Source organism: Populus alba, chromosome 1 (assembly GCF_005239225.2).
Source record: "Populus alba chromosome 1, ASM523922v2, whole genome shotgun sequence".
Taxonomy (NCBI): Eukaryota; Viridiplantae; Streptophyta; class Magnoliopsida; order Malpighiales; family Salicaceae; genus Populus; species Populus alba.
In genome coordinates, this window is record NC_133284.1 from 54,761,577 (window position 1) to 54,779,091 (window position 17,515).

At 34.2% G+C, this 17,515-nt stretch overlaps 1 protein-coding gene across 1 annotated transcript; it reads left to right on the top strand.

The window, feature by feature from the left end:
- The first annotated feature begins 7,321 nt into the window (after positions 1-7,321).
- LOC118040172 (peroxisome biogenesis protein 5) lies at positions 7,322-15,758 on the top strand. The gene is made up of 15 exons (XM_035047051.2): positions 7,322-7,485; positions 7,670-7,810; positions 7,913-8,060; positions 8,742-8,935; positions 9,071-9,322; positions 9,858-9,977; positions 10,218-10,382; positions 10,947-11,140; positions 12,510-12,756; positions 13,300-13,384; positions 13,611-13,720; positions 13,861-14,085; positions 14,665-14,730; positions 15,056-15,150; positions 15,236-15,758. The coding sequence occupies exons 1-15, from the start codon at positions 7,363-7,365 to the stop codon at positions 15,312-15,314; spliced, it is 2,244 nt and encodes a 747-aa protein (XP_034902942.1). The 5' UTR covers positions 7,322-7,362; the 3' UTR covers positions 15,315-15,758.
- Positions 15,759-17,515: the final 1,757 nt, after the last annotated feature.

A 17,515-nucleotide genomic window follows, 5' to 3' on the forward strand; every position in this document is an offset into this window, starting at 1 on the left:
TAGAAAGTAGAACATAAAAAAATTACACAATAAATGCATGAAGAGAGAGATTCGGGTGAATCACTTATTTTTCTATCTAATTTTCCTTTCTTCTTCATCTATTAAGTCTCGTATTTGGGTTATGATCATCGCCAGCCAACCATACATCATTGGAATTAGTTGCAGGGGAAGCATTTCCATTTGACCCATAACAATAGCCCCTCTCTTATAGGTAGTAAGCAAAACTAACAAGGATCATTTAAGAGAATAAATGATATAAGGACGTTTTTGCTTTCTGATAGTTGCAAAGCTCGAGATTCAATAAGGCTCAGTGGATTCTCTAAAATTAGTGATAGTAGCTTTGTATCATCGTTGCACTCGTGGCCTATGTTATGCCTTGTTATGTCAGATTTGGCCTTTCATGATCTCATCAAAGCCCCATGTACTCTAGTTGAAGTGAGATTATTGTTTCATTAATCTATCTTCAATTTCATCACGTACGAAATTCATCTGATAAGAACTACAGTTTCCATGGTTTTTTGAGCGTGTAATAAAATTAGGTAAAATATCATCATAAACAAAATTAGAATTGTGATCAAATTCTACAAATGTTACGTCATCATGTGATCTTCTTCTAATTTATGTAAAGTCATTAAATAATATAAAATACTAGTTTTTTGAGTTAAGCATAATTTAAAAAACAATTGAATTTTTTTTACCCAGACGCAATTCAATGCATTTAAGTTTGGGCCAAACCTGATTCGACCATGAATAGTTGAGACGTTCTCCACTGTTTATTTCTTGAAGTGAACAGTATCGAGTGAATTAATTCATTCTGCATAGAGCGACACGAAAGGAGAAGCAGATTGTTGCTGCTTTCGAGTCACCTATAGTCGAAATGTAAATTATAGTGGGTCCCATATACAATAATTAACATTTTATATTTTACCAAATATTTTGTTTTTATAATTTAAAGTAGAAGCAATCACATGAATAAACACTCTTTTGATGCCATAGAAGAATGACTAAGAAAGGAATCCCTTTTTAAGAGAGGGACTCTCACCACCCTCGAACTCAATTGCCAACGCCTCCATTATCACTCATCTTTCACCGTTGTCCTCGCTCCACAAATCCAATACCCCACCGCGCGCCCCGCCCCCCGACTGACACATGTTTCTTTCTTTCCTGATTTGTTTTGGTGCCTCTCTTTGAAAATTAAAGCAATAGAGCATGACGAGCAACCTTTTGCATCCATTCCATTCTTGCTGCCCAGAACTATTGAAATTCTCGAGTTGAAACCTGTGCTTGGAGATGATGCAACTTTCTGGTAGAGAAAATCGGAGCTTCCTCTTCCAAGGATATTGATTTCAGCATTCCACTGCCTCCATTATTGTCCTCTGCTTTTGCATTACATTGTTTGTCGCTTCATGTAGATTATATATCGGACAGGCTAATGTAAACTATAAACAACTCCCTCCCTAATCTGCTAGAGTTGCATCTTGAAGATAGACCATACTATGAACCGCTACCTTACCAAGACTTGGCCAATGGTGGGATTCGATCCTTGGCTTCTTTCATCAACTAACTGCCCAATAGCCATGTTTCTGCTTTCTTAGAGTTGCAAAAGCTTGGAGTCCGTGAGACTTGCTAGTACGTAGTAGAAAGAACTACCAAGGATCGTTTGAAAGTGTAACTGACATAGCCATGTTTCTGCTTTCTGAGAGTTGCAAAAGCTTGGAGTCCGTGAGACTTGCTCCAATCCTTCCACAAGGTAAAGAGATTTGAAGTTCATAATGCCTTGTTATTGTCAGACTTTGCCTTCTACCATCTCACCAAATTTCAAGCTTTTAGATGTTCTGTTGCAGAGCCCAATGCTAATTGCATGGCGAGGCTAAATGAAAAACGAGCTTATTTCTGTACAATTGACTGTAATTGGGCTAGATTTAGATCTCAGTTTTGGTGCCGTTACTGACAATCTGCGTTAATATGGTCTTCAAGCCCGCTCTACGTCTTTCAAGTATCCCACGCGTCACTGAGGTGAGCATCATTGCTTTGATCACCAAATTATATACATGGCTTTTGGAAACCACATCTTTCTATGCCCAAGACTAATTAATAATTGAATCAAAACCAGAAATTGCAAAACGCGGAAGCCAAATAGAATATGATTGATTTATATTCTTTTCTTTTTTTCAGAATGTTTCATTTTCTGCTAAATATAATTCCTAAGCTTCTATGTGCTAATTAAGCACATCAAAACAAAACGGCACCACTCAATTCTTAAATGGATGAAAGATATAACCATGACACATCAAGTGAAAACAATCATTCCATAATATGAAAGCTTCCAAGGACACGTAGGTACAAGAAGCCAATCCTAACACTTCTTTTGCACCAGAAATTGAGTGAACAGGTTAAGTTCAGTAAAGACGTTCTATTTTATTGATAAGCTGCTGTACTAAGAGGAATTAATTTGCTAAATCAGAGATCAGGATAATCTCTACTTTGATTTCTTTTTCTTGTTAATGTTCCAATGATGAAAGTAATGCCATCAGGTTAAATGTTTGTAAGGTCACCAGTGCTTCGCTTTCTAGATTAGCGTGTGATTAATCAAGCTATGCTTTCTCTGCTCCTTGTGCTACATATGCCCTTTTCTTAAATTACTATGTTTATAGTAAAAAGAAAGGGGCAATTGCTCTTGGCTCCCGACCACAACATTGCCCCTCCATTACAAGCAAAACGTATCCATCATCTGTGTGGTGATCAGTTTTTTTGAAGGTAGTACAGATGTTAACGAGGAATAATTGGGGCATAGTGTGATTGTTGTTATTATTGAGTAAACACTTAGTTTATAATTAGATGTTTCATAAATTTGAACCTTGATTAAAAATCATGAAGCAGACCTCTATTCCCCACCTAACCTAAAAATGAGTTTATTCGCAAAAATTAAAATGCATAAAGGCATTAATCAGTACCCGCTGTACTTATGCATGAGCAATATAAAAATATATGTTAAAGTAGTAAAAATATGAGCTAAAATTAAACAGACAAAAACAAACATGCAAACAATCAAACAAGCAAAGCTTATTCCAATAAGACAAGGTGTTCCCCAGTGGAGTTGTCATCCTAAAATGCAGCGTGCGCATGAGGTATTGAGTGACAGTTGGTTTGCCTCCTTTCTTGGCCGGCACAAACAGTTGTTGGAGTCATTCTTGGTGTTGCAGGGAAGACCGGAGCATGGTTGGTGGTGGAAATGGCGGTTGAGGAATGGTAAAGGAAGAGACCAAAATGGTGGTCAAGAGGGGAGAAAGAAAAATTGGGAAGAGAGATATTTTCTCAACTTTGGCTTCTAATTTCTCCTCCATTGTGGCATGGAATCCACCCCTATTTATTAGAGGCGGAAGAGTAACATGTTGTCTTTTATGGTGCCAAATCTTGGCCCTTTATTCGAACTGAAAGGATCTTAATCGTTGGTTCAAAGTTGTCATCATGAACTTTTAAATTTTAACAACTCAAGGCTACCTGAGTTGGCTACTTTGGGCCAGCGCCACAATTGTTGTGGTGTCAATTGACCATAAAAGACAACATCATGGTATGGTCAAGTGTTAGTCCATCATTTTCATGCAAGTTTTGTCAAAATTGGTAAAGAAATGAAGCATTAAATGCCCTGAAAATGTGGGCACCCGATCAACTTTTGAGTGAAAAATTGACAAAGAAGATGATCAGTACTAGATGACGTGTCGTCTAGTATAGCTTCTTCTTCTTTATTGTTTGGGTAAAAAAAACAATATCATTTTGGTCAAAACACATCATTTCATTTAAATGAAATGATATTGTTTTGGATTTTAAGGTTTTAATTTAGAGATTTGATCAAAGTTCAATTTGGTCCTCCGACTTTTAATTTCTTTTAATTGCACTCTGAATTGATCCTAAACTTTCAATTTTATGCAATTTCCCCCCTAAACTTTAATGTCAACCTTGAATTTTAGCGCCTTTTTCACATTAGTCATTGGTCTTGGATTAATGTAATTTACCCTTAATTGACCATTAAACTTTTAATTTTTCTTACTTTCACCCATGATTTCAATCAATTAAGTCCTTATAGTTCGGTGTCTTTTGTAAAATGGTCACTCACTGTGAATTTCTTTAATTTAACCCCTAATTGACCCCAAAACTTTGATTTTCTTGTTATTTTACCCCTGATTTGAACCAATTAACTTTGTAAAAATTAAGTTTGTTTTTCTAAAATTCTATTATTCTCAAATAAGCGCAAATTGGGCTCCTAAAGTTATTTTTTTCACCAATTAAGCCCTTAATAAAATTAATATGACCTATTTAAAGTATAATTAAGTCCTTACACCTAATTAATTCTTAAACATAATTAAATTTTAATTTGTCCTATGATTAAATTAAATTAGCCTATTAAAAATCTAATTATGTCATTGGCTTAAATTTTATCAGATTTGTCCAATAATAATTTAATTTGACCTTGAATTTGTATTGTCTCTTCAGTTTTTGGTATAATGGTGTACAATTATACTCCCGATTCCATCCAAAATTGTAACTTAATTTTTCTACATTTGAAATCCTTTCTTAGTCAGCTTTTTCCATGTCGTTAGTCTCCTTGCTATTATTATTATTATTATTATTATTATTATTTTGAAAAGAAAAAAAGGTAAAAATTTGAAGGAATAACCCAAAAATAAGTTATGACAGCCACATTTATCATTTGAAAAGTACTGCATATAATGTTGGGAAGACCATGTTCATCCCTTAGAGATTGGTGCCACCGCCCTTATGGATCACTTAGAGAAAATGAAAAGTCTTTTTTGAATAAGCTTTCATATTTAAAAAACTTACATTTTTATCAAGGATTATACATCCTGAGGTGATTTGAGTGATAGGTATAGGAGATGCTTTTAAGAGGAAACACATCATGGAGGTGGCACTATGATGTTGGCTTCGGGTACCCTGATTACTCCATTTGAAAAATCATTGATGTTGGTTGCCCTTGTAAAAACAAAGAGGTCCATGTCAAAGTAAAATGGCCTCTTTAACCCGTATATGATTTTCCATGAATTGCTTTACTATGGACAAGCTTCTATATGGTAAAACATAAAGCTTTCTCCAAAGGACATGTTCCCTTACTCCTCTTATTAATTTTGCCGATATCGACGTCACCCGCCGATATCATTAAATATTTTGAAACCAAATAGTTAATCAAGTTTATAAATTTTGCCAATATCGACGTTACCCGCCGATATTATTAACTTTTCTGAACCCGAATAGTAAATCAAGGTTTATATTTCTCCTCCCACGTATTGGTAATGCCGATGTTAACCAACTTCATTAGCCTCCTATATCATGGACATACAAATCAAATTCAAGAAACAGTCATTACCAAATTTTATTGTTTCTATTCATTTCCTCCAAAAAAACCTATAAATTAAATCTAGTCCTTTGTTTCTATTTTTTTCCGTCATTTAACCTTTCCTTTCCCCCTTTTTCTTTTCCTCATCAATAAGAACCAAATTTTTATAGTTTAATAGTTAGTTAAAATAATTATTAACTAGAGGAGATATAGGTACCAAGTACCTACTTGCTGTAGACGCTTGACTTATGTTCCCCTATTGTTGTTGTACTCCTCCCGTGATTCCTCCTGAAACCACAAACACCCATCATTATTCCATATTAGTCCACGTATTACAACACAACACAACAGTAACAATAACAATAATATTCATTTCTCTTTTACCAATCTTTTCTTTCTCACTTACATTCCTCATTATTATCCTTTAACTTTTCAGCTCATTATTAATCCAAGTGGACATAATGAATTCAATTTTGATCACATTTTATTCTTTTTTTGAACATCAAGACACACTTTATAAAGGGCAAGAAAACAAATTCTACCCTTGATATGGCTAAATTTCATTGTTTTATCAACTTAGCCGAATCTACCAACAGAGGTGGCAGCTTGACCTCTCTTCAGATTTTTAATTGTATCTGGAGTTCCAGGACTCCAAATTAAGCGAGGTTAGACTCGTTGAAAATCTAACATTCATGGTTACAACTTCTATGAAGGGACCCTTCATGGATTCTGTAGTTTTCATGTCCAAATTCTCCCAAGAAATAGGGCAACCAACCTGCCTTGTTTTGCTATTGAGGAAAGTATCTCCAATTCATCTTCAATCCCTGCTTCCTTATCAGTCATAGCCATGCCTTCCTTTTATTCATGGCAACCCATCTCATTTATGTACTTTTAAGGTCATTTGTACCAAGTTAATTAATTAAGCAAATCATAAGTTCTCATTCCCTCTCTATAGTATCTCAGCTGAGAACATGCTCAAGGGAACCAAGAGTTCCCTTCCTCTCTTTTATGCACTCATTTCTTCTTTTTTTTTAAGGCACTTAGATTATTCCAGTCCATTTAATCTCACTCATTTCTACATTTCCCAACATTTTATGTTAAAGAACCCTAATTCCCAATTCAAAAAAATCATGAACTTCTAATCAAATTAAAGTTAACTTCATAAAAATTGGAATCAGAACTCCTTACTTGGATAGAATCTAAACTTTACTTCACAAATTTTAGAAGAATCTTAGCCTTTTTCTCCTTGTATATAGCCGTCCACTCTTCCCTCTCTTTTCTTCACCAATTCTTCACTTTTCTTCTTGTTAATTCTCCACTCAATTGTGTTCCTCCACTTAATAATTCTAATGTTTATGTGGGAAAAATTTGATGATGAAGGAAAAATATGAAATTCTCTCCCCTCCTTCTTGTTCTCAGTCGGCCATGGATGAGAGAAGGGATGGGTATTTATAGTCCCATCTCTTCTTAATTCCATTTTGGCCCCATCTTTCTTCTTCTTCTTGTTTTTTTTTTGCATTATTTTGTATTATAACAACATTTTGAATTATTATAAACTTCCCCCTCTTTGTATATTGTATTCTCAGGGTTCACACTTTGATTGAAAGATAAAATTAAAACAATAAAACTTTAATAAAAAAACTAAAAAAAGATCAAAAATAAAAAAAATAAAATCCGAGTACAAAACAATAATATATAATAAATTTTAAATCAAGAACAAAATTAAAAACATAAAAAATGATGCTTCCAATGATATGGTAGAATAATTATTTATTTTTGGATTTTAAAAGTATTTAAAAAATATTTAAAACTTTTTATTTTAAATTAATATGTTTTTAATATTTTTAAACATTTTGATATATTAATATTAAAATTAATTTTTAAAACATAAAAAATATTATTTTAATATATTTTTAAATAAAAAAACACTTTACTACCTTCCAAACAACAATGTAAAAGGCGACGCCTTCTGTTTTGTTAATTAATTTTCTTCAAAATCACAAAAGAAGAAGATGGCGATGCGAGAGCTTGTAACAGGAGCAGCAGCCTGTGCTGTTCCAGGTTCTTCTTCTTCATCATCTAATCCTCTCGGTACTCTCGCCAACGCTCTTATCGGTTCCTCTTCCAAGCCTCTGGTTTTTACCCCTTTCCTTTTTCTATCAATTCATCTTCTTTTTTCTCCTACGCTACACCTCTGCCTGTGCTTCTGTTTTTTTTTTTTTTCTCCACCTAAATGTCTTTCTTCTTTTTTGAACTTATTAGTTGCTAGCACTCATTTTTGGAGATTTGTCTTTCTTTTTCCTTTTAAAAAAAACACAGGAAAGGCTAAAGGAAATTCCAACCTCTACAACCACAGCTACAGAGCCTCCGTTGTACCAGGATGCCACTGCTGAGGACCGCTTGAGAGGACTCCCGGGAGCTGACTTTGATCACTCCTTTTCTCAGCATCCTACTTCTCAGGTCTCTTCTTCTTCTTGTTTAATTTATGGAAAATTAAAAATAGAAAATAAAGTGTCTAATTTTGCTTCACAACTCTCCGATTATTTTTTCTTTTGGGTTTAGGGTTCAGAATTTCTTCGCCGCTTCCGCACTGCTGATCAGAATGGGGTTGCCAATGCCTGGGATAAGATTCAGCGCTCTGGTCCTCCTCCTCCTCCTGCTCTATTGGATCACGGCCTACCTCCTCCTCAGCTTCAACCAACTTTGGACGGTAACTACTTAACATTACTTATAGTTAAATAATTAACTTCTTGCTACAGTCTAGATGATGAGCTGCAAGTGGCTAACAAGTTGTACTATAAACGATAATCAAATTCATAAGGGAAAAATATTATTTTCATTAGACTCAGTGCGTCCTAGACTGTTGAAGTAGAATAGGATGTGCGTGATGCAATGTAAATGGGTTGAGGATAGAGTAGTTGAAGATTCAAAACTCATTTATCTATTGCAAGTTTTGCATATTAATATACATACTACATCTGGAAAGCCTTTGAAATGGATGCCATTGTGATTAAGGCATGGAACTAAAATGTTGGATGTCATGATTTCATTTACACGAATTACTGTGGAACTAAATTTCGAATGTAAAGGATAATACTTCTTTCATGAGGATTCCACAGCTGCCCTCCTTTTGATTGATTTTTTAAAAGGTTTTCCTTGATGTTGAAAATAGTCTGTGATACCATGTTTGCTGTGACGACACTCAGAGAGGACAACAGTAACACGAGAAGAAGAATTTCAGCATTGAATGAAATCTTCTAGAGCTTCACAATTTTTGATGTCTAGTACAAGCCAAACACTAGGGGAACTGTTTTTTTTCTTTACAAGAACTACCAATAAATCTCTCCTGAGCATATCTTTTGGGTTATGTTTTCTACTTTTCAAATTGCAGGACCACCCCAAAGAGTGTTGTCAAACTTTTTGCACTCCTTTGTGGGCAGTAGCCATGGTGGAATTCCATTTCGTCCTGCTCCACTACCTGCATTAGGATTGTCTGAAGGTGACAAACAATGCATACGTGACCGTAGCAGCATAATGGCTCGGCATTTTTTTGCCGACAAGAGTGAAGATTTTATCAATACACAGGTCTGCTGCTGTTTATTTGTCCAAGGAGAGCTGATGCTATTAGTAGCTCTACTTCCCATTGTTATTTTGCTTTAACATCAATCCTGATTGCATTAGCAAAATTGCAATTATCCTTTGACTATGTTGCTTCTGTAGGTGAATGCACTTTTGTCTTCGTTAGATATTGATGGTGATGCGCGGGTTAAGGGACCTTTACCTGGTAGGTTCCAAGAGCTAGAGGATTACTGGAACGAGTCTCAAGCTGCTCGGAGATCTGGTCCTCCTCAAGCTGATGGATGGGTTACTGAATTTAGGCAACACAGAATAGACCATTGTGATCCTAATGTTTGGGCTCACTCATTTGAACAGCAGCATGGTTCAAATGGTTGGGCCTCTGAGTTTGAGCAGGTACTAAGGGATTGCCCACATCAATTTAGTCACCAGACGACCAAACTATCTATCCTAGATCCATCATTCAACGGTACAATTAAGTTACAGATTCATGAAAAGATAGTGAAAATATAGGGCTATTCTCACTATGAATGAATGCAGCCTTGTTGCCATTTTCTGTTTCTGGCAACTAGTGTCTTTCACTTCCTACTTATACTGCGTTCACCCATTATTTCCTTATTCTGTCTATTTTTTTTAGTTGTAAAAACTGTGATTTTATGATTTGCTTCTCCCTCCCTCCCTCCCTCTCTCTCTCTATGAAAGAACTATGCAATAAGACATTGCTTTTGGCCATTATGTTCTTTTTGCCTTGTTGATTATTTACATTTGTAATCTTCATTATCATATTGTTATGCAGTATTTTATCCCTTCCCCTTTGCCAATCATGATGTTTGTAGTTGCAGATTTTCCTCTTATATAATTGACTGGTTACTGCCTTTATCCTGATTGGACATGGCGCTGGCTTGCAATAACTTGTTTTTATTGGTTTTAGGAAAAGTTGATCTCAGCAGCAGATCAAATGGGAGGTGCAAATATCTCAAACTTTCCTACAATGGAACAGACTCGAATGCTTGCACACACACTAGCTCAGAACAATGACCCCAAATTTCAGGTTCACATGCTTTACCATGAAGTAGTCTTCTTTATACAGCTTGCGAGTTCTTTCATGGTCCCCTGGAATCTTCTGGTTGGTGCATGGGGTAATTTACAGTACGAGCTAGCTACTATGTGGGGACATAAACATACTAGCATTGCATGATGAAGACTTAATTTTTTATTTATTTTTTCTTTCATTTTTTTATTGTTTTGCTACTTGTACTGAAATATTAGTCATATGTGATGAGCCCTGCAGAATTCTAAGTTTCTTCAATTCGTCTCAAAGATGAGTCGCAGCGAACTTATTATTGATGACAATCAAGTCAAGCCAGCTGCGTTCTCTTCACCAGGGGATTGGGCAACGGAATATCAGCAACAATATTCTGGGGGTCATTGGGCTGATGAATATGCACGTGATCAGGCAAGTAAAGCTCTTGTGCAAGCGTGATTACAAATTTGTTGTTCTGCTTTTTGACACCAAATTAAGCAACAACAAAAACAGTGTCTGTGAAAGTACAAACTTTGTGTACCAATTTATATAGGGCACGTAGCTATTGACAGCAGCATCACATGTGATAGCAATTCTGTGTTTTCAAAATAGCTTATTCATTTTACTCATTTGATTTTCAGAAATTGCCAGTACCAAACTGTGCCAAAGTCTGTAAAATAATACTTCTGTGCACAATCAATTTGAGGCAAATCTTCTGATTTCATTCAAATTGATTCTCTTAGTTAGGGTTCCTTTTTACATTTTGGATAAAGATTGACCACTGTGCTTGACATTTATTGATATTTATAGAGAAGACAACAATTCGTAGGCAATGGGAGTCTTTTGTGGCTTTGTAGAGCAGAATTTTGAAGAGAGGAATTCTGTAATTGATAGATATAGTTGATGTGCATGATCTCCTTTTTTCTTCTTGCTGCTTGCTTAAACAAGCAGCAAGTTATGTAATAAATTCTTCTATCTAATCTGAGTGTTTTTCAGCTTTCTCATGGACCTGATCAATGGGTGAATGAGTTTGCTGCTGAAAGAGAGCAAAGTGGGCCTGTTGATGATAAGTGGGTAAATGAATTTTCAAAGTTGCATGTTGATGACTGGGCAGATGAATTTGGACGACAGGTTGGTGAAGGGGCTTTTGGGGAGAGTTCAACTGATAATTGGGCAGATACTTATGATGAGTGAGTACAGGAGACATTATTGAGAGATTTATTTCTTAGATGGTAGATTAAAGGGTAAAATGTGCCAGCCCCTCCTAGCTATTGGTCAAAGTGCAAATAGTCCCTATCCAATTTTTTCTGTGCAAATAGTCACTGAAGAAAATTGGGGGTAAAAATTAGTCCTTATGTTAAGTTTGGTTTCTATCCAAATTTGAGTTTAGTTTTTGTTGAATGGCACAAAACTTCACGTGAGAATCACATGTGTTGATGGTCATTTAGCGTCTCGTGACAAATACTAACCCCATTTTGGATGGGAACCTATCCTGACTTAATAGAAGGGCTAATTTTTCCGTTAGGTTTCCTCAGGGACTTTCTATGCTGAATAATTGGATAGGGACTAATAATGCTTTGACCAATAGTTTAGGAGGCCCTGGGACATTTTACCCTAGATTAAATAGTACTCAATGGCTTTTGTCCATTAACTGGAGATATCATGTCCAATTTTTTAGGTGGTGGCTGTGCTTCAACTCCCTTCAAATATTTCATTCTTGCTGGTTATAGTGTTCATCAGTTACAATTTCTCCTGACGCAATTCTATAATGGACAGTGATATTTAGTCTAGTGTCTAGTGGTGTGTGGCTCTCCTTTATGTACCAAGAAGCTGTCTAGGATTTAGCATTACATTTTTGAGTGTTGAAACTGATCATGTTTCCTTACTGTCTCTTGTATCAATTCTGTAATGGTGCATCCAGTCTACTGTTCAAAAGCATTTCAACTAGTGTCCACATCAAACACTTTTTTTTTTTTTTTATAAAAAAAATCATTATCAGTTGTCAAGGTCTATGTTAGTAATTTTCTTCTTGGATGAGATGCAAGTAAGCTCCATTTCTTTCTTGGAAGTTTTAATTTGGTGCTACACTTTCTTGGTAATTTGTTTTAGTTATGATTATAATTATAATATAAAAATTGAAGGCAACAGTTATTTTCAAGAATAAAAAATGGTTAAATCAAGAATCAAATTGCATCTTTGCATCATATCTCTATTCCCGTTTTCTTTTAACCATGTCAATTTCAAGGTCATCTTAACCTACATATGTTCACAGTGAACGTAGCAGGTCCAATTCCCTTCAAATCTATTACTAGTTGCTTCGGATTTTATTTTTTTTGTAATCATCTAGTTTCTTTTGGAAAAATTCAGTCATAATAAAATCTGATATAAGCACATCTGTAACATTTGTCATTATGCTTTAACCTATAGATAAGTTTTTTGTTTTTTCTTGCTCATTATTAAGAATACCATTGTTTAGAGTAGTTCAGATGATCTAGTCTATCTTTATGTTGTCAAATGCTTGAGTAATTTTTTCCCCCTTCATATATAATTGTCTTATAGGTACCTAAATGAGCAAGTAGTTGCCAAGCAGAAGCCAGATGCTTCAAGGAGTGTCTATGTGTTTACAGACATGAATCCTTATGTCGGTCACCCGAATCCTTTGAAAGAAGGCCAGGAGCTATTCCGCAAGGGGCTTTTGAGTGAAGCTGTGCTTGCTTTAGAGGCTGAAGTTTTGAAAAACTCAGATAACACTGAAGGTTGGAGGTTGCTTGGAATAGCACATGCAGAGAATGATGATGATCAACAGGTTGGGCAATTTTCTGGTGTTAAAACTGTTAGATTTGAATAATTTCTAGATGTTTTTCTTAAAGTTGATTTCTCATTCTTTTCAAGAACTTGGTGAAATAGTTTATACCACTTCTGCTTGTTTATAGTTGAATGAGACCTATAGTATACTAGGTTCAGTAGTCATGTAAGATTTTATGTTGAGCCAATGGTTTTATTTGAGCTGTATATATTTCTGTGAATTTTTGTTTTCAACAAATTAAAATTTTATGCTGCAGGAACCGGAAAATAAAAGTTCGATAAGTTATATCTCTATGGTCTTTTGTTTGGATGCATTAGGTGTCGTATTTATAGCTTTAGTTAGGTCTCAAGTTGAATAATTTGCAAATGAGAATATGCAGATCAAATTTTATTTGTTTTTTATTGTGGATATAAAAGCTTTGCCTGATCCGTATTGTTCATGAAGGAGTCCTGTTAGCTTTGATTTCAATGTAGAATAGCATATATGAATCCGATTCGATACCAACATAGGCGATTATATGAATCCAATTTGATATCAATACAGGCGATTGCAGCCATGATGCGCGCGCATGAAGCTGATCCTACAAATCTTGAAGTGCTTCTTGCTCTCAGTGTGAGCCATACAAATGGTTGGTCATTGCTCCTACACATATTTACAACTTATATTTCAGCTTGAATTTGTGTAGTGTTCTTTAGGCATTCTCTTATAAAGATTGTATTATAACAGATCCTGATGGAATTCTCTTACCACTTTATGATTTGTATAAAAACTGTAGAAATAGAGATTCGTTGTGAATTTATTAGTTCTTGAGGTACTGAATTTAAGTGGGTAAATAACTTGCCTTCAAATTTCAGAGTTTGAGCAGGCAGCTGCATTGAAATATTTATATGGATGGCTACAACATCATCAAAAGTACAGAACACTTGCCACTCCAGAGCTTTCTGATTCTTTGTATTATGCTAATGTAAGTGTTGCCGAAATACCTTCGTTTCTTTAAATTTTTATATGTTCTGTTTGAAATCTTTTAATTCTTTTTTATTTTCCTTTTGAATTCCTTGGTGACTTTTGGGGTGCTCATCAAAATTTTAACCCCATGACATGCAGGTTACTAGATTATTCAATGAAGCTGCTCAGATGGCACCTGAGGATGCTGACGTGCACATAGTACTTGGTGTCCTGTACAATTTGTCCCGGGAATATGACAAAGCCATTGCTTTTTTCCAGACAGCTTTGAAACTCAAGCCTCAGGATTACTCTCTTTGGAACAAGCTTGGTGCAACACAAGCCAATAGTGTTCAGAGTGCTGATGCAATATTGGCATATCAGCAGGTATATCTCTATACATCTAAAAGCAGTTGTTTGTTTGGATTAGTTTAGTACAGTTTGCCATATCTCATAGAACATATGCACTTTTCCCAAAATAAGAAACTATAATGCTAATCTAACAAATCTTGCTTAACTTTTTGATTCCATGGGCAGAAAGGTTTCCTAGGTGTTCCATGTTAAGCCTGTTTTGTTAAATTGAGAGTGTGTGCATGCTAGGGAGGTTCAAGTGTGTATTTTCAAAGGATCAATTTTTTTTTTTCTCCCCTTGTTTCCTGCTATTTTTGTTTGCAAAAAGTAGTTCATTTTTTTTTTTCCATAAAAGCCTTTCTGCCCTGTATGAATTTCCTGGTTGCACAGCATTCTATGCTGTTCTCTCACACTTTCTTGTTTCATGGTTGTGGCTTTTCACATCATCTTCATATATTAACAAGCATGATGATAATTGCACATGTTTTTATCAGCTATGGTGATTTTGCATTTTGGTTTGGCGATGATGTTTTCCAAATTTCTTTTGGTTGTCAACTTTGGATTGTTGTTTCCTGATTAAATTTATTTGTTGATTTCATCTCTCTGGTCTTCCAGGCACTTGATCTGAAGCCTAACTATGTTCGAGCATGGGCAAACATGGGAATCAGTTATGCCAACCAGGTTTTTACCTCTGCTTCATTGTTCATAATTCTGTTCTTAGATTCTTTGGCATCAGTTAGATAGTGGTTTCCCTTCACTCGGTTGCTTTTACAGCTTTCATGAGATAAGTAGATATCACAACTTCTCGTTTCTCATTTGTTATTTACTTATTTAGAGATTTACAAATCCTGCTTAAAAGCTTATTTATCCTTTGTAGTCAGAATCAGTTCACGCACAAAAAAAAAAAAAAAGACCCTCTAGTCGGAATGCCTGAACCTTGTTATTTGTAGATTATCATGAAGTGAACTAGCACTTTCAGACATGTGAAATATTTTCTTGCCTCTAGGGTATGTATGAGGATTCCATCCGATACTATGTTCGGGCACTTGCCATGAATCCCAAGGCAGATAATGCTTGGCAATATTTGAGGATTTCTTTAAGGTATGGTGGTGAAAATGAAGTTTTACCGATTGTTCTGAAATTCAATGAAATCATACATCTCTTTACCTTTGTTTTTGCCTTGCAGTTGTGCTTCTAGGAACGACATGCTGGAAGCTTGTGATTCTCGAAATCTTGATGCTCTACAGAAGGAGTTCCCACTATAATATAATTATCGGTCACTGCATTGAATGAATAAGGGATCAATGAGACAACGGCAGGATTCTACAGCCACTTGTTTGTGAAATTAAAATCTTCAAACACTTGTGGGAATGTGACAATGCGTGGTGCTTGTGTCTCCTTGCATCCGTGCACTTGGAGCTCTTGCTGAAGGGTAGCTTGATTTCTTATGAAGTAGGAAAATCAAGCATGGTTTATTGGAGCTAACTCAAACAAAAACTTGTATGAAGTTTGAAACCCTGTACCTGGGTGTTACTCGGGACTCTTAAGCACCAGGAATAATTGAAATTGCGAAGCAGTGCCCGAGGGGAGATGATAAAGGAAAGGGAAGTTGCCCCATTTCATAACTATTGGGATGAGATTGTAGGAAGGGACAAATCGAAAGTGTATGTGATTCTCTTGAGAATAATTTACTTCAATATTTTTTTTCACTTGTTCAATATTTCCATTTGGCTGGGCTAGAGGTATGGAAACGTGAAGGTAAGGTACATGCTTAATTATAGCTGTGCATTTAAAATTGTGAAATCAAAGCAAAGGATATCGATGCTAGGCAGGCAGGCAAAAGCGTGCCTGATTACGGTATAATGAAGCACTGGTCTGGTCAAGAATCCAGCTTTGTGGCCGGTCTTACTTGCAGCTCGTTGGTTTGTGATTTCATATTTTGAAGAGGACATTGCACAAATTTCAGTCACAAAAATAAAAAATAAAATGAATATTGATAAATAAATTCGATATAATTGACAATTAAATTTCTACAAGGAATAAAAAATAAATGAAAACAGTTAAAAAACATTTCAGATATATATAAAGAGTTCACATCAACATAAAGAAAAATAATATATATAGTTTTAGTACCTCGGCAAAAATAAAAAAGAGTAATAAGTTAAAATTATGTTTACAGGTTCATATATATCCAATTAAAAGAAAGAGGTACGGAAATAAAACTCAGTAGCGTAATGTGCTTCCACTAAACAAATATTATCTATGATATATAATTATCTATGAGTGATCATGCTGACTTAAACCAGCATTTTATTCTGAAATTAAGTATATAATGTAATTATGTCATAAAATAAAAAGCAACTTATTTTTTTTTTGTTGCTTTTCTAGATTAAAAGGGTTATTAATTGATTCATTTATCATTATTTTGTATTCTCCTGTCTTTTATTTTTTTTTATATATATAAAAAAATGCACTCCCATATGTCATCATATATTCATATTTCCTATCATATATTAAAAATGTCTTCCAAAGAATCAAGAGAAAAATAATTTTTTTTAAAAAATAATTGAAAAACCAAGAAACTAAAAATATATAAAAAATAATCTAGAAACATAAAAACTTGAAACATACAAAAAAAAAAATAATAACCTGAAATGGCCCATAAAAATATATAAAAAGAAAAAGCCAATGTAAAATTTAAAAACTTCATGCCCTAAAAAACTTATTTTATTGACTTAGAAATATTTCTATATATTTATAAGAGTATGAATATGGTTTTTTCATTTTTTATATTTTACAAGTTAGTTTCAGATTTTATCTTTATTAGTTTTTTTAATTTATTTTTATGTTTCTCTACGTTTTTTATAGGTTTTTGAATTTTTGAATTATTTTGAAGATAATTCTTCGTTTTTAGTTAAATTTGTTTTTTAGATTTCTGAAAATTATTTTCTTTCATCTAAAAAGTGGAAAAAAAAAAAGCCTATAAGAGCATATATGAGTTTTTAAGGAAAATGTTTTTAAAGAATATGTAAAACCAACACAAAAAAAAGTCGATGTTATTTCTAAAATGAAATGGTATCCTGAGAAATAAACTTAAAACTGAAAGTACATTTGTGTTAACAGATTAATAAAAAACTATTCATGACACAGCCTTGTCTTTAAACTTTTTAGAGATTTAATATAAAATTATTAGTTGAGGTTTTACTTAAAAGTTTATATTCTTAGCTTAAGATTATTTTTTAATTTTATTTCATAGTCTTGATAATTTAAGTATTATATTTTTGAATTGTATAATTTCATTCTTTTAATTAAATTAAAAAAATATAAATTTTATTTAAATAGATGTATTAGAGAATTAATAATAAAAAAAATGTTGTAGCCAACTTGACTGGAAATTAAGTTTAAACTTTTGAGTTTGAAAAGCTCATTTGGCTCTGTTATATCAAGCCCATTGATTAAAGATTTC